Genomic DNA, 26,429 nt, shown 5'->3' on the forward strand with positions numbered 1-26,429 from the left:
TATGATAAATCTTCTTGAGGAGGGGCAAGCATTAACATTTGTGTCGGTTCTTTTTCATCTTAATCCAACCTTGGTTAATAATCAGAAAATTCTACATAGTGGGTAAGAAGATGTAATTAACCCTTTGACCCCAGAATCTTAATTGGCGCCTGTTGAAAACAGTGGGACAGTTAAAAAAAATAAATTAAAAAGTAGCCTGTGGTGATTGAAACAGCATAATACATAATGGTTTTCTGAAATAAAAAGTACTTGGGAGCTTCAACTTTAATCACATTTTGCATAAAACCAGTAAATGTAGGTTTAAACAAGAAGTTGTCAGTCTACCTTAAATTGGGTTGTGCTCAAAATTGGCATTTGAGGTCACCTTGACCCTTTCTCAGCTGCCACACTAGATGGGATAGGACTGGTTTTATGACAGTCAACTTCATTTATTTAAAAAAAAAAAAAAAGGTAATTGAACTCAAGAATATTTTCCTAACAGAAGACACTCTACACTTATATTCATCCCCTCTCCTTCCATGAAAATAGGGCATGTTATGAAAAACCAGTTACCTTTACAGGCTCTATTCATAATTAACTGTGCAATGTCCAAACCAGAAATCCTATCTGCCTTGAACTACAGTGAAACTGTTCAGAAATTCTGAAAATTACACTGGCACTCATTTTAAAGGAAAGATTTGAAAGCTGACTAAATTCAGTATCCTTCTCTCATTTATTGTGTCCTCAGTAACACATGGGTGATATGAATAATATGTCCAGAGTTTCCTTATTGAAACAAAATTGTTTGTGAATATATAGTATACAATGGTATCACATACTCTTCTGCATTATATAAGATAACCTGTGTGATGTTGCCTTGTACCTTCTCTGAAGTCTGCTGCTCTCTTGGCATGCACAAAGGATGTACGCTTTATGAAAAATTGAAAAATTTCAACACGCATTACTTAAATAATAAATATTCATAAATAATACCTATGAATAACGAATGAGACAGTCCTTCAGAACTAATGTTTGACCTGTAAAAGGAACAACAACATTGTCACAAAAGTAGTCCGTCTCAGCCCTTTCATACTGGTGGGAACTGCCTTACACTGGAAGGTGGCTACTTTTCCTCCTTTTTTTATTGTCATTTTTCTTAGGCATTGGAACTTGAGCTTAGTACTTGAGACTTTTGTTCTAATGTCTGCATATTTTGGGCATGGAAGTAATTAGGTGTCCATTAGCTGTTAATTAGTGGCTTTTTCAAAATATGATTAAATAAAATTTCTGATTTTGCTCTGTTGAAAAAAGTGCTGAATTCAGTCAGTAGTGGTATCCAAGCATAACTTCAGAGAAGCAGGAAAAGAAATGGAGAAGGAATGACTAATCATGATTTATTAGTCTCAGTTGGCTTAATGAACAAATTTTATGGCACAGGAGGTGACCAATCACATAAGAAAGCAAAGGTGTTGGTATGCTGCACTGAACCTGCCAGTCCTTCAGTGGTGCCTCCTTACTTGGAGGCAAAAGTAAGGAATAGTCTCCCAGAAAGAAAGAGAAGACTAAAGAATTAAAACCATTTAATTGAAATGAGAGAATCAGATTCATTGGCATGGAAAAGTAGCAAGTTCTTAACTAACACTTCTCTCTTCAACATTCTTTCCAGTTGCTGATGACTTTCAAACTTTAGCTATGGAGGTTGAAATTTCTTTGTACAACTGTGTTGACCAGAGATAGTTTTATTTGTTTATATATTTCCAGAAAAACAGTTTGCACCCAATTTCAAAACAGCACTGAGGGGAACATTTCTGCCTAATTAGTACTATAAAGCTTCCTTCAAATTTTTGTTTCATTAAGTCTTTATTGCTAAATAAGATCGCGTGTATAAAAGAAGCAGAAAAGCCATCAGTGAGTCAAAGAATTATTTTTTCTATGCCTACAAAAATCTATTAAGATATGCCCGATAATTACATACTACTGCAGTGTACTAAACAGACCAGATCATAAATACCTTCCAAGTAACAAAGCAAGGGGACTGCACTAAAATCCTGGCTATATAAAAAACTGAGAAGAGGAAAGTTGTTTCTCTATGATATACAAATAACCTGTAAAACATCTTTCCTCAAGATATTATTAAGCCAAAAATTTAACAAGATTATAAAAAAAAAATTCTAAGGAGAATCATGTATCGTAATCATGCCAACTACTAACAACAACAGGTTAGAAATAAACCTCTGGTAGGCTTTTCATTGCCTATATGGATATTCCAAACACTGTTCTGAAGAGTGTAGGTACATCCTATAAGACCCAGGAAAACCAACGGCTGCAGATAGGCCCTTAGTCTCATTCAGTTGTTTTGCTTGTCTAGAATGACGTTCCATACAGGTGGCCAGGGAGTCAGTGTCGTGCTTCTCAGTTTTATCTCTCGCAGAGTTAAACCATTTTCCTCAAAGGAACACGGGACAGAGCATCACGAAACTTAAAGCAAGACCTCTAAAGATTTATTCTTCTGAATAAAAGAAATTGTACATAGTGGGGGAGATCAGATGTGCAAAGGTTTGGATTGTCCTGGGATGGATCTAAGTTTGAACTTCACTGTTCTACCTGTTATTTATATTAAGAATGCAAATGTTATTAATTTGAAAAAAAAAAAAAAAAGATGATTTATAAGAGGTCAAAAATGGCTTGCATAATATAAATGTTTTTACATGAAGGAAATCTATGCAGATTTACATTTTTATTAATTCATAAATATAAATTAGGGTCTTTCTTTAATGCAATGTCTTTAGTGAGGGTTTGTTTTCCAATATGTAGTCTATTATTTTTAGAAAACTCAGATTTTTGAACTAATTCCACCACCTACTACATCATCAGAGAAGGGGGAACATTTGCCAAAGACAGCTTCTGACTAGCAGCCTGCTGGAAATTAATCAAGAAGCAGAAGAATAGAAAAATAAAACCTCTCAGAAATCACTGCTGTGTATTTGAAAAGGAGTGACATGATTACATAACTTTTTCATCCTATATCTCCATCAGATTTATGTGGTTTTCTTCTTTTCTCTTCCAAAACCAGACTGATCCATGCTACAGTTATATTTTCACTTTTCGTGTACCATTGTCACAAGGAAATATTTGGGATGGTATTTTTGGGATTGTTCATTGTTCCTCCTAACTTTTGGGCTGTTTCATATTTTCTGACTTGTTTTAACATTTCTAATTTCTGGAATTTTATGATTTTACTTTGCAGTAGTGAGTGTTTGCCAGTAATCACTCCCACTAAAGGCAAAAAGGTAAAGACAAGAATAGGGTATGAAAGGCAGTTTCTTCCTACTGATGCTTTGCTCTTATTTGTAGAGGCGTATTTCTATCTCGATGTGCAGCAATTTACTCTGTGTGTCAGGTTAGAATATAGTTCTTTGTTTATTAACTGCACTCATTTTAAAAAGGTATGCATTGATCATTGTAGTTGTATTTTGATTTTTGCAGTTGCAATGGAAACCACATCCGAAGACTTGAACCTGTCAAAATAAAATCTGATCTAGAGTTTTACATTGAAAGGATGAAATTCATAGCATTTCTAGAGACCTAAGCTGTAAACATATTTGACAGTAATCTGCTGATTGGCTTTGTTTGTTGTCTCACAAAAGAAAAATTGGGGGGGGGGAGGGTAGTGTGCATGCACGTGCGTGCATGTGTGTGTAATCTTCAATTAATTTACAAATTATTGAGGTCCATAGTGGTTTGAGTGATGGCAGGATTTTATTTTCTCCTTTTCAGTTTTCGGAAGTGGAAATTGTCTGCTTTGATTCTGAAAGATGGGGGTGGGGGAAAGTGTATCTTTTTATATGCCATTCAATTGGAAGGTTATTTGTTTTCCTTATTTATCGCTTCCTGTTTAAAAAAAAAAAAAAAAAAAAAAAGAACATTTTATTTTTCTGTATTTCTTCTGTCAAGCAAATGAGATAAATTTCATCCAGTATATGCCATATGTAAGCATGACAACAAGTCCTTGAACTTAGTATATACTCATATGCTGGTTATTAAAATGTAGGCAGAATATAAAGGAATTGTCTGAGGGTTCAAATTAAAACCATTCTCATAACAATGGAACATTTTCCTCAATTTATTCTGTGATGTCTTTATTTGAATCTATTTCTAGCTGTAATTTGGAGATTTTTATTAATCTATTCACTTTTTTTTTTCCCCTCTTATTCTATAGTCCCTGGATGGATTTGTATTTGCACTAAATCAAGAAGGAAAATTTTTGTACATTTCAGAAACTGTCTCCATCTATTTAGGCCTGTCCCAAGTAAGTACATGCTTTCAATTCTAGAAACTTAACTGTGTATTATGCATTCTTCTGTCTATCATTCTTAAGGAAATAATATTTTTGCTTCTGTATTTGCATGGATTATTGAATCAGTTGTTTAAAGTTGCATCTTGTTCATCCTGAGACGCAACTGAAAAATCTATCTATCAGTATTGGATGTTGAGATGTGTCTGAAAACTTTTTGCCACAAAGGATCATTATTAATTTATTGAGAACAAATGAAGTTTCTTTTCTCAGTTGTTTTGAACTTTAAACCTCTATACCTGATAGGAAAGGGACACTCTAATAGTACTTCCCTTGTGTCCTATTACTGGATGTTTATGGAGTACCCTGCATTATCCAGGGAGCTGACACGATGACAGGGAGTCATTTGGAGTCAAGAAATGCTGAAAGAGACCATTAAAATGTCTTGCAGGGAGGGTTCCAACAAGGACACATTTTGATGCTTTCACAAATGCTCAGTAATACAAAGAGATGAATTTATAAAATATAATAGTTTTTTGTTTGGTTGATTGGTTGGTTTTTTGTTTTTTTTTTCATTTAATGTTTTTCAAAGATTAAAAGGCAGGACAGAAGTTGGGAGAAAGTCAGTTGTTAATGCTTATTCCTAATCCTGCAGCATTCAGAACTGTTTAGGCAGGACAGCTTCTTTCTGCTTGCGCCTAAAAATGCAGTAGAAAGATTTTGCATGATGATTTTCAGAGTAGGATTATCTACTTCTATTGCAGTCACCCTAAGGAGAAAAAAAAAACAAACCTGAAATAATGTTTATTTCAACTCCTTTAAATTGGGACCCATACTGTTATGAGGAAGCACCTATTAGCACAAGCTACTGTCAGTTTTGTTGTATCCCACCAAAAATGAAACAGGAAATTTTAACATTTGGTGCCAAAAAAAAAGACTAACTTTAAATATTATCTGGTGAAAATCTGAATAGAGTTTCATTAATTCCTCATAGAACGTGCAAGCAATTGGCTGTAAAAAGTTCAGTAATTGTTATTTTGTGATGGCTTTGGCAAACCCAATGCTAGAAATGGAAACAAGAGCTGTTTCTAAGTCACATCAGTATTCTTGTCTCTCATTAAAATCCCTTGTTTTGTAATAGACTTTAATCCCTGAGTTAATCTGCTTGGGAGTTAGTATGAAGAATCTCACATTTTTAAATCAGTGCACCACCATGTTGATAATACAGTAAAGAATTGGAACTTTAATGTTTATTATTGTCTTATGTTCATATTAATCTGTTTTATGCATAGTATCCAACGAAGTTTAATAAACCAGTAAAGAAGAAGGATGGATAATTAGTTTAAGCAGGTAAATGCTAATTAGGAAACTCCTGAAAGGCATCCATTATACACTAGCTTAAAACAAATTTTACAGCCCTGGTTAGTGGTGTAATCCAAATTCTGTCAAGGCAACTGCATTTTCTGTAATTGAGATGTGTATGTTTGCTTTGCATAACAGATGGCTCTGTATGCTTAGACTGATAGCTAGGAAAATAATAATTGCATTATTCTGGCCAAAAGAATATTAGCTCTTGGGTTTTGGCCATTTCAGTCAGTCCTCCTGCCAGCACAGCATATGCACATATATGGATTGGATTTTCAAGGAAATTGATGCATCTGGAATAGTGCGGCCATCTGAAATATCATCTGTTCAAGAAAAATTTGGCTTTAACCCTATGCTAGTCTCTTGTTAAAAGCATTTCTGCCACTGTCTTTTTAATTGTAGGAGCTGGTAAATCTTTCCATACTCTGAACTCACATGGTGTTGTTAGGACTTTACACTTAATCTTTATCCACATACATATTTCAGGAAGGTGTTCAGATAAATAAATTAATTTTCTTTGCATGTTAGAGTATTTGATATATCAGGATAAACATTTCCATGTGTTCACCACTGAAAGTACTTGTGGAAAAGCTACCAAAAATCAGAACAAGGACTATGGATTTTTATACAGTAGTAAATGAAATCGACTGAAATCTACTAAAATATCTGAGTATAAATATAAATGTCTTTGTGAAGACATTTTTATACTTCTCAGATCTACTGTACTTATATTTTTAATGTTTTGCTACAATATTTTATAGCTAGTCTCTTAATAATTTCAAAAGAAATGCTGAAGCTACTTAATACTAAATCAGTTGTCAAAGCTTATTTGGTACAAAAAATATCACAAGAATATTCATAGAACCATTTCTCAGACTATACATGGAAATGCTACTGTTTGCACTACAAAAACTTAAAATACTTGTGAATTCTGAATTTCTGGATTGGTGATATGTGATACATGTGGCATTACATTTCTTGCACTGCAGGTAAACGTTGAAATGACCTAATCCTTATACTGCCAAACTACATATTCATAGAGAACTTCTAGGCAGTTTTCAACTTAAAATCTGGATATGTATTATAAGCGTTTTTATTTGAAACATCTTCATCATGCTGATTGTGGAGTCTTACTTTCTAGTCAAATGATTTCTCTAAGACTTCATCCTTGTTTAGTTCAGGTTTTTTATTCGTTTATTTGTTTGGGGGTTTTTTTAACTGGTATGCATGGAAATAATGTACAATACATTGCATTTGCGAAGCAAAATCTTATGTCTCTTAGCTAAAGGAAAACAGTCCTTTTACTGAATCTCAGCAGGTGAAAACAGTTTTTCACAGAACCCAATTTTTCTCTTTTCTGATCATTTAGAGCCAGTGGTGCAAAACAAATGGATGCTGATGTTCTCAGATAGCTCCAGGACTAATAGTAAAGAAATCTGATAAAACAATATCTTGGGAGGCAGCCTGGCAATGATGATAATAAAGTTACCTCTGGCAAAAGGAACAGTATATTTGCACAGTAAACAAAAATTACAATAAATACATTTTTGACGTTACAATGAATATACCTTGCATGTAGATACCCATCAATATATATTTTTGAATGCTTTATCTTCCAGCTAATGCTAACCAAAAATTTTAATTTAGTTTGGCAGATATATATTTTAGACCACACTGGAATTCCAACAAAAGCAGTTTCAGAGAACACAAAAAGTAGAGGGAAAGACAGAGTTAGCTGAAAATAATGAGTGAGGTAATGTAAAGAATCAAAGCAGCAGAAATGGACCAAAAATCTCCCAGTTATACCCTCAGTATGTATAAATTGTCATGGTTCAGTTATACTTGAGGCAAGCTGAAATAATTCAACATACTTCTTTCAGGAACTTTAGTATTTGTTGAAAGACTCAGACATGTCTAGAAATGTGCAACATGACCACAATTTCTCCCTGGGTTGGACAACATGACCTGTGATAGTGTAGCTTTCCCTTTTGTCAATACAAACAGCTTTTCACAGTACATCTCTGTAGTGATGTTTGTTCTTCATGTATATCTAGTCCCAAGCATTTTCCAAGTCAGTAGCTAACTTTAGATATCAGGGTAACTACCATCTTTGGAATACTCAGGCCCTGATTTCCTTTTAGAAATGCAATGAGGTTTCAAAAGAAAATGGATAAAAAGAGTCATCATATCTGGACATTGAAGAGGCATTCAATTTACTCCTTCCAGCACTTAGAAGTCATTATCTGTGCTTACCTAAGAGATTTCAATTCTTTTGAAAAGTCTCTGTGTTTGAGGCTTAGACCAAAAATATGCTGAAATGTAAATAGTAACAAATAGGGAGTAAAATCTATCCAGAAACAGACAGAAAAAATATTTCTTATCTGGAAAGAAAAAATTATCAAACATAGGATGTTTCAAGGTCAAAAATATTATTGAAATATAGAAAATATTATGGGTTGATAATCTGTCTAGGATGCTTTTGCTTTCAGGAAAATAGTCACCTCTCACCAACAGTTGTACTCAATAAAGACAGTATGTATTGCTTCCCCTCTGTGAGGTCCACACCTTAAAGTAAAAGATTTCCTACTTGTCCAGGACATGCAGCAGGTTTGGAAATTGGCCTGTTGAAAAGAGAACTCACTAAAAATGAACAGTGCAGCTGCTAGCATAATAGGAGATAGATAATAGAGATGAAGAAGGAAGAAAAAAGAATAAATTGTGGATAATTTATCCTTTTTAAAACAAGGCAGGCAAAACCAACAGGTATATTACATGTGTACTCTGTTACTAGTAGCATCACCTATCTTCTTATTTTGGCTTTCCGTGCATTTGTTCTATGAAATGGCAAATAAAATTATAGCTACAGCACACAAGTACAAGGTCAAATAAATGACAGTACTCATTCTATTTGTGAAGCTATTCTGAAAAGGAACCATGGTGCCAAATGTGGTTTATTTGAATAATAAAGAAGAATTAGATTCCCCTGATAACTTGGCTGAGGGCCAATAAATCACTGGAGGTTAAGAATGCTTTGCAACTGCCATGTATTTCTTTTGCTTTTACGAAGCACAAACCTCAACTACTATGCTCTACCTGTTTTTCAATGCAAATCAAGGTTAGTAGATGGTTAAAGAATTGCTTTTGTGCTCTGTTTGCTTAAAAAATAATATAAGGAAATCTTGGCACTTTCATTCTGTAAGTTCTACCTTATTTTCCTCCTGTACTATTATCTAAATAATAATAATAATAATAATAATAATAATAATAATAATAATAATAATAATAATAATAATAATAATAATATAAAAAATCCAAGGGGGGGGAAAAAAAGAAAAGGAAAAGCCAGGAGCTTCACAGGAAAACTGCAATTTTTTTAAGCATGTTTAGAAAATAGCCAATCGAGGAAAGAACTTGATTATTTTTTTTTTCTTGTGTTGTTGTCATTGTTTTAGTGTTCTGAGCATTTGTGCTCGTTTAGTAAATTGGTGTACTAGCATTGATAACTTTTAATACTTTTTCCCCTTTAAAAATAGCAAATAAAAGCCTGGGAAATTCTGTGTTGGTCATGTGGGTTTTTAAAATTTTTTTCCTTAACATTCAATATAAGAAAATTAATCTACTCTTGTCTTTTATGCTAAAAGAAGTGAGCAAGGGAGGAGCTCTATTGAAATAGAACAGCTCTGAGGATTTTGAGAGCAGTAAGAAAATATAAGTATCAAAATAATTCAGAAACAGTACAAGGCACAGTGGCACATTATCAATTTACAACATTTAAATTGATAAATGCTTGGTGGTGAAGGCCTACAAGGGCACTTTGAAAAGCAAATAACGACCTGCTGAAGAAATTGATTTTTTCCCCCCCGAAAATGACTGCATGATGCATCATTTGACTGCATGCTGTCCAAGTGCTTGACAGAGATAATCTCAGCAATCCCACGGGTGACCTTATCGTTCTCACCAGGGCAACTTTGTCTAGGTTCTGACTTTGTGCATGTCAAGGTTTCTTCAGGCAGGATCCTTAGGGGGAAAAAGTTCCTCTGTTCGATCCAGATATTGAACCACTCTTGAAGGCATTCCCCCACCCCCAGTAAGGCAAGCTTGTTTCTTTTCTTCATAATTATGAATGAACTGAACAAGAGAAAATATCTATAGACACAGTATCTTTGCTGAAGCCATTATTGCCTTTTCAGTGTAGTTAAGCTTAGTTCTTAAAGGAGAAGGGATACCTGCCATTAGAGTTTATCAGGCACAGTTGAAAGACTCCAAAACATATGGCACTCTTTTACATAACAGAAATATCCCACCCACTTTCTTTTCACACTCACTGTTTGCAGCTTTATTTTCCTCAGGAGAAGATTTTGCCATTGTCACAGTATTTCATATCAGTGCCAATATTTTTTTTCCTTATACTGTTTTAATTTTTGAGGGGTTTTTAATCCCTATCCCAACCCAAGAACTTTTAAGACAACTCAAGTGCAAATGGCAAGCTGACAGAAGTCCTGAACATCAACATCAATATGCATGATTTTGCATAGACACTCTGTAACAACCTTCACTGTATGGTCATAAAGTGATCCAAAACACTTAACCTGTTTTATCTGGTTATTGCAAAACTGGTTTAGTCTAAGACAAAAGAATATATTGCCCAGACTGTGAAAAATAAAAGGCATTTAAAGATTTGCAGGATTTTTTAAAGTACCTTATATTATGAACAAATTATTTTTCATATGCAGTTAGTAATTGTTAATTATAATTACTGACTAGGAATCTGTTGAAAGCAGCAAATGTTATGCTCTGTTTGGTACACCAAAGCTGCTTTACCCACTGCCTTTGACACCCACAGTTCACCATATTCAACCTCTTTTACCTCCTTCTTTCATCCACAACATTAATTCTGAGTGAACAAGACGTGCTTCCTTGCTTTTGACAAGATTTGCTGCAGTCTCATGCGACAAAAACCCAACACTCATTCCAGATTCAGAAAGTAGGATTTATAACAGCATTTTAATTTAATGTTGGATGTCGAACATATAAAGAGATCACAGTAGTACTAGAGCTGAAAATTGATGCCTTTTTTATTAGTGTCCTCTCAGAAGTGGGTGAGCCGCTGTTTGTGCAATGGAGCACAGAGCACCACAGTCAGATGAATGAGGATATGCTATCTGCAAGGAATCATATTTCAAACCACTGTCTGCTTCTATTGATGTGCTCAGAGTTGAAAGGTTATGCTAGTAAATGCCATCAGAATTTTCAGTGTTAGAAATCTGTGGAATAATCCGCTGACTGTCACTTTGTAGTGAGTCCAAACGCAATATACAGTGGAGCTTTAATAATTTTTTTTTTAAGTGAAATTAAATTATTGTTACTGATCACATTGTTTTGCTTATTCTTCTGCAGTGGGTTTAAATACTGCCAACTGTATTCTTATAGGCTCCACTGAATATAACTCTCTGTTGAGTTAACTAAAGGAATCCAGAATGTCATTTTACATGAGAGTTATGTTTCCCTTATTTATTCTTTTGAACATATTTTACCAACCATTGAGGCTGGAACATTGAAAACCTCTATGCAGAAGGAATTCACTGGTTAAAATTAATCACATGGATTCTCCATTCAATAAAATATAGCCTTATTGGTTTAATACTTGAAGGCTGAAGACTTCTCATGTCACTTAATTTCTAGCATTTACTGTTAAAAAAAAAAAAAGCTATTTTCATTGCAATTGTTAACTCTTGCAAGTACTAAGACTGAAAACATTGGCAATCAGAAAATTTGCTTTCTGATGGATACAGTGCTTTCTGATTATTTTAAGAAAAATTTCTGAGGAAAAAGGTGAAGACAAATTAGATATTTTATGTTTCTCTCTCCTACTAAAGCAAAGACAAAAAGTTTTCCTGAATTAACATCATATTATCCAAATTAGCTACAGAGTAATTTGATATCTTTTTTTGCATTACATTGTAACATATTTGTATAGAAGTTGGAGAATGTTCTGATATATAGTTACTTAGTAAAACAAACAGTTATGGAATATTTAGGGAAAAAAAAAAACACATACTGGTGGGAAACATACACATATGTCATGATGATATTTTCCATGCTATCCTAGCACATTAGAGATGAGGAGAAAAACCACCTTAGGAGAGTAAAAAACAACCTTAAGAGTAAGATCAAAAAGTTATTCTACTGGTGAGTGATCAAAATTTAATTTCTAAAAATAAATTATAAATAAATTATAATTAATGGGTTTTATTAATAGTAAGAAAATAAGCCTTTCAACGCTTATAAGATGCTCTGATGATAAGCTTTGATATTCTTTTACATCCGTACTTGAGTGAGGGCCAGTGAAAATCATGACTCAGATATTTTCCAATGTATGAAATGGCTCAAGATTTGTAGCAGTGAAGCAGTATGGATTCACTTGTCAGAACTCCCATCACAAGCACTTGAGAAAGGGTGGGTCAATCCACAGAAACTTGGCTTAAGGTTATGAAATAAATAAAACAGTGCCCGTATGTATTAACAACACAATCAGTGAATGGATCTTGGCTAAAAATAGTGCTGTGAAAGTGAAATAAAAAACCCCAACCTACTTTAAACTTAAATCAGTTCAGTGGTATCTTCATCTGAAATCCTCACTGATGGTTCCACCAGTCCAGCTAAGAGGTTGCATATGAAAGCACAAGATCAGGAACAAACAGGATAGGAGCTATGTTTTAATCTGCTTTTGCCAGTGTCATATATTTTTACAACCATGTTCAGAGCTTTACTTGCTCTGTTTTCAGTCAGAGCTACGAATCTGGGAACTGGTAAATTAAGGATTGGTAGAAGAACAGAGACATTCCAAATTCTGTGGAGAATGTCTTCACTGCAGATGGGATCTAGCCAGGAGAACCTCTCAAGCCAAAGGTTAATGGTGCTTAATCCCCAAGGTCTCCAGTGGAAATTCAAGGCAATCATGTCCATGTGCTATTGCTCCTCCAGTGCTAATCTATATTCTTTTGTCACTTCCTGTCCTCTTCAGCATTAAAATAGACCTATGCTGCTTTAGCATTTTAACTGGATGTTTCCATGTATTTCCTCCTATCATTTGAACCAGGATGCCATCTGAGACATTCTTTGCCCATGTTTCCAATTGAACATCAGCTGACAGAAGCTTCCTGGTTGGGATACAGTGTGAAAGGGAATGTACCCAGGCTGCTTTCTGCATCTAGCAGACGGGGAAAAATAGCACCGTAAGACTTGTCAGTCTTACTGTAAACCCATACTTTATATCACATGCTCAGAGGAGTTCCTCAACAGTATTCACATTAAAAGTTCTTTCTGCTGTTTGCTCATACCTTTAGAAGTACCTGCATCAATACTGAGTAACTCAGCTCCACAGGGAAGCTATTTACTTCTTGTTCGCTTGGCAGTCCCACAGAAGGACCCTCTGCCGAGAGGGTCTGCCTCAGAAGAGCTAGTTTAAATCTCTATTACAAGCTGTGCCATCAAGATCTGCCATCAGGAACCATCCCAGTACATAGCATGCTCTAGCACTGCTGGCATAGCCCAAGCCAGCTATGCATCAGTGGGGCAGTTCTGCTGACCATCAGATGAGGCAGAGGAAACCTAGGACTTCCTTTTTCCCTTTCAAAAGACAGGAGATCAGATGTGGCAACAGAGTAAAGTGATAAACTTCCTTTGTCCAGAGTTAGAAATGAAAGATAGAAAGGAGATAGCGAAAATATCTTCTTCAGCAATGAGGAGACCTGTCTAAGAGCAGGAGTTATCTTCCCTTTAGAGACAGGAAACCCCTAAATATATTGGAGGGAGGGGAAATCAGATTAGTATGAGGGGACAGACAAAAGAAATGCCTCTCTGGTGTGAGCAGACAGGAAGGAGAAGGCAGAAAAAAGACATAGCACACTGCCCCCGCTCAGCAACAGAGCTGTGAGGAGACACACTGCTTCTTCCTCAGCAACCAAAATAAATTTTGCCTGCCTTTGATATTCAGAATTCATGGCCCAGCATCAATTGACATTGTGAGTCTAGTTCCAAGTTATTCAACATATATGAAAATAATATTTTGAAGAGCTTATTAACATTCTGAGGTTTTTGCACCCTTTGTGGCTTTGCATTTTCAAGTCTTCTTTTTCCACTAGCTACATGAATGCTAGAAGTGTACTTTTATATGTAAGAGATGTCTGAGACATTTTGGGAATATTGTGATTCTACAGAGAGGCCTTTGAAGCTACAATCAAGCCACTTGATTGGCAATAATATTATAAAGTTTGGCAACAGTAAAGTGTAAAGGGAAAATACTGTCTTATTACTCTAGTTGAATGGGATCACATGAATCTATAAACTAATATAATGTGTTCTGCTCATTCCAGATAGCTTCTAAAGCCTTTGTGTTAATAAATCTGGCCTTATAATAATAAAATGTATGACAGAATTTTTACCTATATTAATTAATTTATGTTTCAGATTCTGTCTTTGGGTCTTTTGGGTGACAGGTATTTTCTAGGAAGAGTACTGCTGGATTAGGATGTAGCCATTATAGTTAACCAAATTCTAAACCTTTTCGTACTGCATTTCAGAAACATGTCTCTTTTGGGACAGCATTTATTTATGCATAAGTGGTAAATACAAAGACATACACATTCCTGAGATTCTTTCAATAACAGTGTAGCTCTCCATGTGTTGTTATTGAACTTCCATAATATATGCGTAAGAAAGATATGATGAATATTGTAAATTTATCTCTTCTACATATTGAGGTGGTATGTATGAGTCATGACTTTAAGTTTGTAGGAAGAGATGCTTCCTTTTCTAAAAGTCATTAACACAGTTGGAGAAACAATAGCTTTCCCTTCTACATTTGTTTCTCCTGACCTGACATGTGTCTGATCCTCATGTGTCTGATCCCAGCCTGTATATCAATGAAAAGATTTCACATGAATGGTTCTATATACTGCCAGCATGGTTCTTACTTTACAGTGTGAATGAAGATATTTTCTGTAAGTTATTGAGCAATCCCTCTGTCCCTCTAAGCAACTAGTATTTTGAATAATTTTGTGCACTATTGGTTATAGATTGCTTGCATGTTTTAAAGTATTTTGGTCATATGATAGGTTGATTTTTGTTTTGTCCTGTCTCCAGTTGTAAATATTCATATTGAGTTAACCTGAATCAACATTTTGTTAAGGCATTTTAGAGGATTATTACATTAAATGTAATTGCTATACACTTTATTTTATGCAACTTTGTGTGTGGATGAGCTAGTGTCTAACTACTGAGAAAGATGCATTCCAAAGATGTGGCAGTCTTCAGGGTCAGACTGGTTGGCTAAAAAAATGTAGTGAAAAACCTTTTCTATTGTCATAGGTATACATTTGATTAGTTGCACGTTTGGGAGGGTTGAACAATATGATATTTTTACTTAAAAGTCATCTGTTTCCCATCTTCTTCTGATTCAGTCTGTCTTCCTTGTTAGCTCTCAAATTAAGTTTTGATATATTCTTGCTTAAGTATACAGTGCCATCCTATCAGAAGGCAATTCAGGGGAAGAATTGTTAGTAGTTAATATGTTAATTGTTAATTGTTAATAATAATAATAATTCAGTCACTGAAATGTACACAAGCAAATTCCAGTTTCTAGAGAGCACTCCACTGAGATGGTCTTCTCTTTCATGCACACTGCGGTTTTAAGTATTTATCTTTCCTGCATTTTGGCAGAAATGTGTCTACAGAAAGAATTTCATACACTTCAGATTGAACCTATTTCAGATGTTTTGTCTGGCTAAATCACAGCAGGTTCCTTAATTCTTGTTCTGTTTTCCTCTTCTTATTTGATCCCTACACTCTACTTGGTTTATGTACACTTGTGATTGTGAAGAAAGATCTTATGCATTTGATGGCAGACCACTGAATTAGGCAGAAATAGATAGATGCAAAACAAATTATGATTTTTTTCATTCTAAGTGGTTAGGAGCTATTTAACTGGTAAAAGTACATTAGTTCTGTACCTGATTTGGAGAGTGATATGGCTGGTTCTGATGCCTTAGAATTCTCAAGATTTGTAGCCTATAGATTTTTAATATAGCTGTGTAGTTTCTAACACTTAAGAATGGCAGTTAACTGAAACTCCTTTCTCATGCTTCATATCAAATTCCCAAAATTCCTCCAGTTTTGTGTAATGTTCTCTTAAAGGAAAAGACCTTAGTGAGTACATCTTGTCTGGGACATGTACCTAGGGAGATATCATTGTAGACAAAGCAATTTAGAAGGCCTAGAGACCTCGGAGAAACTACAAAGAAGGGACGTGACTGGAGGGTGATGATGATGAGGAATAAAGGGGTCCTGAGACCTCCGAATTCCAGGAAGGCAAGCCGAGGGATGAACATGAGAGACGTTCTGGGGGGCGGATTATTTTCAGGTTGGACACATTCATTAGATATAATAATTAATTAGAGCTATAATTGTAAAAGCCCAATGCTGTATTGTACACTATAGTACACTTTTTGTATGTAGTGTGCCTTAAAGTGCTTAAATTAAAGATTGCTCTTTACCTTATCTATATTAATATTGTCCAGAAAATTCTTCTCTTCCATTTTAGGCAACAGTTCTACCACAGTCTGATCTGCACTCTCATGATGTTTTTGTGATAAATCCCTGCAGATTAGCAAAGTCTGCTACTTGCCTAGTGAGGGTGAAAACTCATGTAAAATAATAACAATAAGTGAAACCAGAAAAAAAAAACAGATATATAAATGTAACTTTTACAGCTCATTAATTAAAATTGGTATTGAATTGTTTCAAGAGAATACAGAAGGACACTACCAGTTTAATATGTTTTGGAACATTTTCAATTGAGCAGAGAAGAAAATCATGTAATTCTGGAATTCATTCATCTCTTCAGTAAAAACACAAGCCTTCGATTTTAAATAGTATCTGTAGAAATTAAAGAAGGTAAACTGAAGAAATTTCTAAAATGTTGCAGCTTAATTATGATACTACATGATATGTTCTATCCCTTCATTATCATCTAGAACAACCAGGAAGGTGCTGTGAACATAGCAGTGTTTTTAAAATAACTGTAAAACCCAAAGATTGTAAAGGAGATTATACATTCATACTTATATTTGCTATTTTGAATCAAGTTGTTGATGTGTGATATTCTTTATTATGGCATTAACAACCATGTCACAACAATATCAGAATTTGCATATAAACAATCATCATAATGGATTGGAAGTATGAAATTCAAGGATTATTATTATTATTATTATAATAAATAAAACACTTAAATATTCTAAAATGCAAATATTTATTCTGTGCCTGCATAATTATAATATTCGCATGATAGCTGATAATTTTCTGATTGTCTTTTGTACTCTTGTTTAAGTCGTATTTATTCTTTTGCATCCATGGTCTTCATTTAACACTGGACAGCTCAGTGAGCTGTAGTACAGGGGTTTTTTGGTTTTAACCTTCAAAGGAATTTAGCTGAGCAGATGCTGCATTGAACTAGTCAGAGTAGAAAGGAAATGATATGGCTTTAAAAGGGCACATCTAGCATATCTACTGGGCTAAAGTAATTCTGGCAATGCTTCAAAGGATATAACTTCTGATGGTAAAGTAGGTAGGCTACAGAATGAAATCACATATGGCAAGCTGTCAAAGTCTTCCTACACATTCAGTACATTTATATAAGTGCAAATGGATGCTGCTTAGATGGAGTCCCTAGCAATTTCCTGTTAAATCTGCTCTAAGATTATCTGATACCATTTGACTAAATTATCTGTAAAAGCTGAGGACAACTTTTATGATCAAATATTTAGAAATTAGTTTTTTCTTTTTGGCAGATTATCTGAAATATGAACTGCAATTGTATTAACACTTGAAAGCAAAGGGCTTTTGGTAATAGCAATTATATCAAAACAGGGATAATGAATTGTTGTATATCAACTTGAAGAGGATGTATTTATAGGTCAGTGATGTCAATAGCTATAGTTCTCATAGACACCTCATTTCTTACCCTTTTATTCCTTGCTAATGCTAAACAGACACAGTTTTAATGAGATTGGTGACTATGAGAATCTCATATCACAATGGGAGGGAAGGAATGAATGTTTTCCACCTTTCAAAACTTAGCAATTAAAGCAGTTATCCTTTTACAAATGCTACATTGATGATTAGCCATTCCCCTCCCCCACTAAGGAAAATAAATCCAAACGGTTATACTTATTACAAAGACAAACTTTTAAGCTCTTCCTTTTTTTCATACTCTGTTAATTGTATTGAATAAAGCTCTAGTGAAATGACAAAATGCAAGATACCTTAAAGGGACAGTTAGCTCCATAGCTATGAGTATTCATGCTTATATATATTTATATATAATATATCTCTGTGTGTGAATCTGTATGAGTGTATGGTTGAAAGAGGAATCTCGAAGTTGTGCTGACAAATTCTTTGCCTCCGTCTTACACTGTCCCACAACAGTAGGAAGTAAGGAATGTCCAACTGCAGCCTTACAACTCTAAGCACATATATTTGCTCTCTGATTTTGGGCCATGGGCATCCTGATGAGTTATGGCAGGCTGAAGCACATTTAGTTTTACTGAGGCATGGTGCAGTGTAGTTAGTGCTGATAACTCTTAAAGGTTATAATCTGTTTACCAAGGATGGAGTCATATGAGATTTGGCCATGGAAACTGGTATCCCTCTAGACAGACCTTTGTATTCATTTGGTCCCTCTCACACACTTATGTGTGGCAGTAGCACATGTTCCTATCACATCTCTGTGATTTCTTCCCACCCTGAGACTTTGCATGCTGGATATAGGCAATCAGCCTGTATAGTTATCCACATCTTACAGGATCCAAGAGAAAAAACCAAGCTCAGAAATGCACACCTTTGGTGAAGTGTCTGTCTCTTATTTAGACTCCTATCCTTCAGCTGCAATATCACACCAATACATTAATCATGTGGGTCACTGTACAGATCATATCCTTGGCCCTGATCATAAGCATAAGGTGTTGTAGATTGTAGAAGTAAATAGAATGGAGGTTTGTATTGATCTATTTAAGCAGTGGTTGCTTGCTCAGTGGCATATGACTCGGACAAATTTCAGTGTGCTTTTATTGAAATGGTAAATAGTCTGGTATAAAGGCAACTCCATCTGCCAGTTTCAAATCCGTTTTCTGATAGAAATGGGAATGTGAAGAATGCTCAAAAAAATCTTACTGCTTCAACATGAGAAAAAAAAAAAAAAGTTGTTGTGTCTAGACTGAACCTTAGATGAAATTTTCTAAATTATTCTGTCTGAAACAGATGTGTGTCCTATAAAAATTTATTCTAAACAGTGGTAAATTTGGCAATGTGAGAAGGAACTGAAAACTGTTTTCTGAGTGATGTGTTAAAAATAAAAAAAGGTAATACTACAAGTTGAACTTAAAATAAGGTATGAGTAGAAGGAAGGACTAATATAACAAAGGCTTGGATCCTGGAAACATGCACACAAGAATTCTCATTGAAAACTATGAAACAAATGATAAATCTATTCAGTTAAATCTTTGAGGGATTGGGGCCTGGAATTTTGAACTGTGTGAAATCTCATTAAAATCAGTGGCAATCTCACCAAAAACAAAGCAAAAGCAGAAGTTCTGGAGAGAAAAATTACGACCAAAACCATTTACTAAAAATATTTAAAATTTAGTAGTGGAAATGCACGGATATTGTGTATTACCATTTTTTTCTTTATTCCCTCTTTACCTCTATAGACACCCAAAGCTGATGTATAGGTCGTGTGTCTACTTGGGTAATTGGCCAGTCAAAAATGTGAAACTACATGTTTACAGAAGTAGGATGTGGAGTTCAATGATTCCTTGGTTTGTTATATTGCATATATTTAAAATATAGATATACACCATCTGAATTTTAGAAATTTTAAATAAACATCTAAAATAGTAGTTGGTGTTGAACAACATCTCCCACCCATGAAACAAACAAACCACAGAAGAATGTGTCAAGACCCATCAGTCTCTTGTTGGCCCCATGCCAGAAGAATAGGCAGATTTCATATTGAATTGAAAGCTCAACATATTTTAATATTGTGGCCTTTGCTGTGATAGGGCATGACATTCTAAAATTGGCATCTTTGCTTAAAACAAGGAGGATTTTCATGTTTCTGTAGATTGCTGTCCCAGAAGTAGTGTGTAAGGGTAGACAACTGAGAAACAAACATATTGCAATGCAAATGTGATTTCACAAACCAACTTATTACTTGGAAATAATCAACTATGACACCTCTCCCTTTAGGAAATTGAAATTTTTACTACAAAGATTAAGAGAATTGAGCCCAAATCCACTTGATTTTATCCATAAAGTAACGAAATGTTTCCTCATTGTGTAGGGGCTTGATGCAGTTCCTGGGAAGAAATAACTTAGATTAAACAAACTATCAGTGATCCAAAATATTAATACTTGTTTTCATTTGCTCCTTTAGCTCCACAGTGAGCATCTAGTATGAATTAAAAAGTGTGGGAATTCCCTTCAAAGACCACTGCTCTATGACAAGATATACTCCAAGAATCCTAGACAAGGTGCTCAAAGGGACTCTGGGTGGTGAGAGCTGGGGAACAGAGATAGGCAAATTGAGTTCCAGAAAACATCTGCTGCTGTTTGTCTTGTGAATAAATGAAACCAAGACTATGGCCATGAGGGAAATCGGAAATGCTGGTCTTATCTTTCCTCATACCTGCAGTCATGTGTAAGACACAAGCACAACTGAAAATAGAAAAAGTAAGGCAAAACTAATTGCTGCATAAGCACAGTTGAATGGAAATGTAGAAAAGGCATGATAGTGATGGTTCACTCTCTGTAGAGATGGTTTTCTCTCCCACAGATATATGGCTTCATATACCACATGGCAGGTAGTTTCTCATTCTTCTCTCATGATGCATTTGCTAAATTGTTTGCAACTCTTTTCAACGTTTTACTTAATAGTCATATGGTATGATTTCTACCTTCCAGCATGTCACACACAACTCTTCTTGATGTACCTCTAGTTGAGCTAAAGGATCTACCTCAGCAGTGAATTTCATCCACTGTGTTAATTTTCTGAAAGGTTATTACAATGATATGATGTTCTTCGACCTACATGACAACATTAGGGATCTTTTCTCTTTGTAAATGTGAATAGCTTTTTGTGTTACAGAAATGAGTTGTCTGTTGCAAATAAGAGTTTTATAAGTTTTAAAGTAGAAGTAAAGCTAAAGTGATTCAATTTTGTTTCTGATTCACTGCTGGAGGTTCAAAAAGAAAAATAACCTACAATGATCATGATAGAAAAGAGTGTAATAATTACATATATGCTAAAAATTGCAGCTACTGAACTTCACCTTGAATGTTATCTGTACGCTAAGGAGAAAAGCCTTCCATCGTTCAAGCTGTATTACATCTTTGGTGTGTTTGTTTTATCTATATAAGATATATTTTCACAGCTTTTTCACTGTATGCTTTTTGGGGTGTTTTGTTTTGCACATATTTAAGTGTGTTAAATAAGCTCTGAAAGGAAAAGTACTAAACTGGAGACAAAATACTCCTTTTACATTACAGACTAATAATGCCTATTGTTGGTAGGAGGTTTGACTGTAGAATGCACTGCTTGTAAGAATCACATTTTGCATTATGTGCCGTACACTGTACAATTTATAATTCTGAATGAAATTACTGAGTTGATTGTTTTATTATATTTCAGTGTAAATTTTGCACGCATTTCAGCTCTAGTAACATTCTCAGAGAATACAGCTTTTGTAGTGATATGATGTTTCCTAGCTGTAGGCTTGGCCTGTCCCTAGTACTGGCTGTAATTTACTTTTTGGTCTCTGTCGCCTTGAGCTTGCCTTCTGACTAGTTTGTTGAATGATGTGCTAATCCATTATATTTTTCAGACAAGTGTATCGACCAGTATAAACAGACTGGAGGGCACAAACCTAAATGAAAGCTATACTTCCTTGAATCATTTAAAAAGCTCCTGCAGTGGTGGCAGTGCAAAATAACTTTCCTCTGTACATTAAATATAAGAGAGAAATTTCAATAAATAAAAATTAAGATTGTGGGGAGGGGGATGTGAGCACATTGTGCTGCGTTTCACATGGTTGTATTTATTTATAGGAAGAAGAGACAGATAATGTGAGTCAGCCACTTCAGAATGTGCTTCTAGATGATAAATTTGAAACTAAGCCCCAAGCCCTGCATTACTTGCCATTTTCCATTGTCCAGACACTCTCACAAGACATGATACATGTTTGAAGTCATGTACTGTATTGAAACATTTTTATACAAATAAGAAATGTAGAATAACCTCACTATGGATCTGGCAAAACTGAAGGCAAAAGACACAGCTTTCTGTTCTTTTTCTCTGTAGGAGACAGGTAGAAACTAATACCTGGTCATGAAAAATATCCTCAGGTAATTTATCTTAAAAAGAAATATCAGGAGAGTGGATGACTTCTCAATTTGTACAGCTGGTGTCAGATACTCAAGTTCCTATCTGTCAAAAAGTGAATTAAAATTACAATAGCAACAGGAACTTTTGGCTAGTAATTCAAATCTAATCTGTGGACACAAGCAATATTATAGAAAATTATGTTTTTCAATTAAAATTACAACTCTACAAAACTGTACTAATCCCATGATAACAAGAAAGGGGATCATTTTTCCTTCAAGGCACATTTGATTCATGATGCATTTGGAAATAGTTAAGCTATGAATTACTGGAATTTCTGCAGACTTAAGTGTGACAAACTTCTTAAGAAAACAGGCCTACATCTCTCCTCAAATCTAAGATTCTGAGGTAGAAAATTAGATGGCCATTTACGAAAGGATTTTTTTTTAATGTTTTTTATTTCAATTTCAGGTTTAGTTCCAGCAGGTTGACAGCAGAAGTGTCTGATTTCTATTTAATAACTTAACAGTTATTAAAGCATGATATATGCTTAAGAGCATTTCAGAGGTATATATAAAACAATATATATCCAGGTGTTATGTTTTTTGACAATTTATTAAAGACTTCAAATTCCCTTCCCTCACTATCACAAATGCACAGATGACAGTAAGCATTTTTATCCATTCTGAATCTGTGTTTGACACACTTCCTGAGCTGTTACTACTCTTGAACAGATGATGTCTGCATGCCCAATTCTTCCAAGAAGAGGAGTCTCACGACTCTTGCACCTATATAAAGAAATCCTGATATAAACAGCTGTTTGGCCATTGATCTCAGGGAGACCCACATTTTTCCCCCTCTCCTTTTTGCTGTTCCTGCCTCTCTGAGCAGCCGTACAAGTAAAGCTATGACTACTACCGTTTAAGAGCCACACCAATCATGATAATTACCATTAAGCCTACAGAACCTGGAAAAAGTAAGAAAACCTTTGTCTTGTGTTAACCAAATAATCAGAAAATATTTTTTCAGGATTCTGATGTGTCTATACATTATAATTTCAATTTCCCTTTCAGATACAAGAATTGGGACATTTTCAGGGGGGTTTGCCTTGAGTTTTGCATTTATTTAATTTTGTAGAGCTGTCTTCACAGGTTATTGATGTGAACAAGATACTAAGAGGTGTAGTCTTTTCAAATATGGCTACTGCTGTTTTAATTAGTGTCTGATTATACTTAGAAAACCTATTTTGAAATAAACCTTAACTTACTGGCCATTTCTTCCCAGACCATGACAAATTTTAATTCATTTGTTCTTTCAAGCTAAGGTAGTCATCCTTCACAACAAATGATCTGCACCTTATCAAGATCAAAGCTGTCCAAACTTGATTTTGCATCTACACAGATGGCTGTAAACATGACACCAGAATATTACTTTGGCTTCACTTGACAGAACTGAAAATTGTCCATGCAGAACTACCCAGAATTTCTAGAAAATGTTATTCTTAACTTTTTTGTTTATGAATATAGCAAAGAGCTTAGAATAAATAGCCATCTCTGTCAGTGTAAAGAAAAATGTGTTATGCGCTTCATTTCAGTGTCTCACACAGACAAATTGCTGAGCGGGAGTTGATCACTCTACATGAGAAGGAGGAGAATGCTTGTAGATTTTTCAGCCAATTTTAAGCATTGTTAAAGTAATGTATTCATAGCTAGTACATGCAATAAATAATATGCGTCATCATTAAAACAGGATATTTTTGAGTAGAGACTTGGCCTTGTAAATGACAGCTTTCTAAATAAAATAAAAATTCAAAAAGGCCAGCATACTCTTGAAATCTTTATTTCAGAGCTTATGACTTGAAACATGACATGCAGAAAACAATGTTTCCTTTATGTAGCTCAAACATTTGCATAGGAGTTTGCTGCTCCCAAGTAGCATAAATATTGATATACCATGCTTAGCTTACCACATACCTTCAGTTTGGTTTTATCTAAATTACAGAAAGGAAGATACAACTGTGTGCACTGTTTAAAGACATGTTTGTTTCTAACCTCTGCTTTCTGAAATCGTTGTTATTCAGGTTCTTCCTCCTCACTTGCCCCCTCCCCCCCCCCTTTGTGCGACTATACACGCACGTATGCATATTGCACTCTATCTGTGTAACAGTTTCTAAACATTCAGCATCCTGTTTTATAACTAAGATGCTCTATAAAGATTGATGATAGAAAGATTATTAGAGGATTTTGAAAGGAAAATACTTACATGTTTTTGCTGGGTGTCTAACATAATAGCAAACCATCTACACAGTCTTAGCACAAAAATAAACTCTAAATAAAGCCCTTAAACCTGATGGAAGCAAAAAGCCTTCCTCATTCAGCACTACCAAAAACATTCTGTAAAAGAAAAAACATGAAATGTTTCAAATTATGACCTAGCTGTATCAACTGGTCAATTGTAGTTGAGAAGTACATACATTCCAAATGCTGGGATGTCTCCTTGGTGAAATATGCTCAGAGAAGAAACATTAGTTTTATTGCATTAGTTTCTAATGAAAGGACTATATCTACATAGCTTTTCCCTGAGTACTACCAAAAGACATTGAAAGATGAATTGTCAAATTATTTTTCCCCATCATAACACTGCATACCCATGAGAAGTGATTTTGTTATTGTTGTGTTAGGGCAAATAGAATGAATTATATCACAGCCATGCTTTGCAGCAGATGGGTAATAAAGTCTTCAGCAGAACAAACCTGCCCTGTTCAGTGTGCTGAGTGCTACTAAACAAATAATCAGTCAGATGCATGTGGGGTTGTCCAACAGGAATTGGGAATTACAGTTTGCAATGCAAAAACACCCACTTTGAATCAAGCGAGAGTGTAATTGAACAACTATAGGTTTCCATTTGGCATATACAGGTGACTTATTTGACTGTCTTCCTAAAATAAAACCACCTTATCTTTTAACAGTAATTTACAGTCTGTACTACAAAAGAATCCATATGTACTAAAATAAAAACACTGCTACCTTATCAGTTATTAAAAGACCAAGCAACTAAATGTTAAAACAGACTAGTTTATTGAAAATATCAACTATCTGTTACAATTCAGTATCTACTATTTCCTTTAAAGACTTTTTTTTTAATTATCTGATATTTTGCTTCTCCTCACAAGATGTAGAAGGATCTTTTTGATTGTAAAATAAAATGTTGTTCTGTGCTCAGTCAATCTTTACTTCCCTTCTTATCAAATAAGAAACCTGTGTCTGCTCAGTTTGGCTTCTATGTTGATAGCAAACAGTCTTAAAAAAAAAGCTTGCATGAAAACTTCACCCTGAACATGGTAAAAACAATGTCATTACTCAGTGTGTGAGATTAAAAGCAGATGATCGATACCAAAAGTATGAAGTGAAAATAGTGACAAGCACTAATATAAAATTGTAATAAAGTATGACAAATATGGAGTAATAGAGGAATTTTTCTTATTTAATTTATATAAAAAAGTCTTTAGATTTTTGCCGATAATAGTGGAAGCAAAAAAAGGACTGGTAGATGTGTGACTGCCAAACTGATGATTTTGAGAAACTTCTGGCTTCAAGACATGAGCAGTACTAAACAACAGACTTTTTTATGTTGTTTGTTTGTTCTTCTAGTAAATATGTTACATGTTAGAAGAGCAGCATGTGGAAAGCAAAGAACTGTTGCTAACAAGCAATAGAAATCTCTAAAAAAAAGGCAGATGAAGTAAAATAAATTAGGATATAACCCTTGCACAGATAAAACAGAATTTCTATTGGGATTTGTAGCCAAAATGAAGAATATCCAACAAAATATAAGCTGCCATGCACTTAATCTTCCCAAAAGTGGTATCTGCATACTGTGAACAGAAAACAGATGATAAGGGTGCAGTCATCCACTGTGATTGGGAATCCAAGTAATAAACATTGTTTAATAAAGTTTTCCTACATATTTGAATTGAAAAGAGTTGCAGCCCCCCTCTGTCATTTTTGTATGGTATATTATCTCACCCTATCTTTGTGTTTGGCAGAACAGCTTTTTACTCTTTTTGGTAGGAGAAGCAAAACCGAACTGCTGCTTGAAATGGATTTTGAGCTATTCAGAGGTCATGTTAAAATAATGGAAGTTGAATTCTTTCCTAAGACACCTAAAAATCCATTATCATACAGAGGGGTTTTTTTATAAATTTTTATGTATTCCCACCCTGCTCTATTTTCCTCCTAGCCTGGTGCAAAAATCCAAATTGTGACTTACCTAGCTAATCACTCCATATAATAGACAAAGGAATATGTTTGAGTTTACTAAGTGTTTCATCTCAGGACAAGGGAAGTGGCATTCCAG

The 26,429-nt window shown here is 34.7% G+C and overlaps 1 protein-coding gene across 1 annotated transcript in view; it reads left to right on the forward strand.

The window, feature by feature from the left end:
* LOC114055062 (neuronal PAS domain-containing protein 3-like) overlaps window positions 1-26,429 on the forward strand; it is a 506,870-nt gene that overhangs the window by 419,485 nt on the left and 60,956 nt on the right. The window contains exon 8 of the mRNA XM_027878799.1: window positions 4,199-4,288. Coding sequence (XP_027734600.1) covers window positions 4,199-4,288 — 90 coding nt within the window. The remainder of the gene's footprint in view (window positions 1-4,198; window positions 4,289-26,429) is intronic.

The sequence above is a fragment of the Empidonax traillii genome, unplaced genomic scaffold, assembly GCF_003031625.1.
Source record: "Empidonax traillii isolate 1590-97213 ecotype Southwest subspecies unplaced genomic scaffold, ASM303162v1 scaffold45:size3623477, whole genome shotgun sequence".
Taxonomy (NCBI): domain Eukaryota; kingdom Metazoa; phylum Chordata; class Aves; order Passeriformes; family Tyrannidae; genus Empidonax; species Empidonax traillii.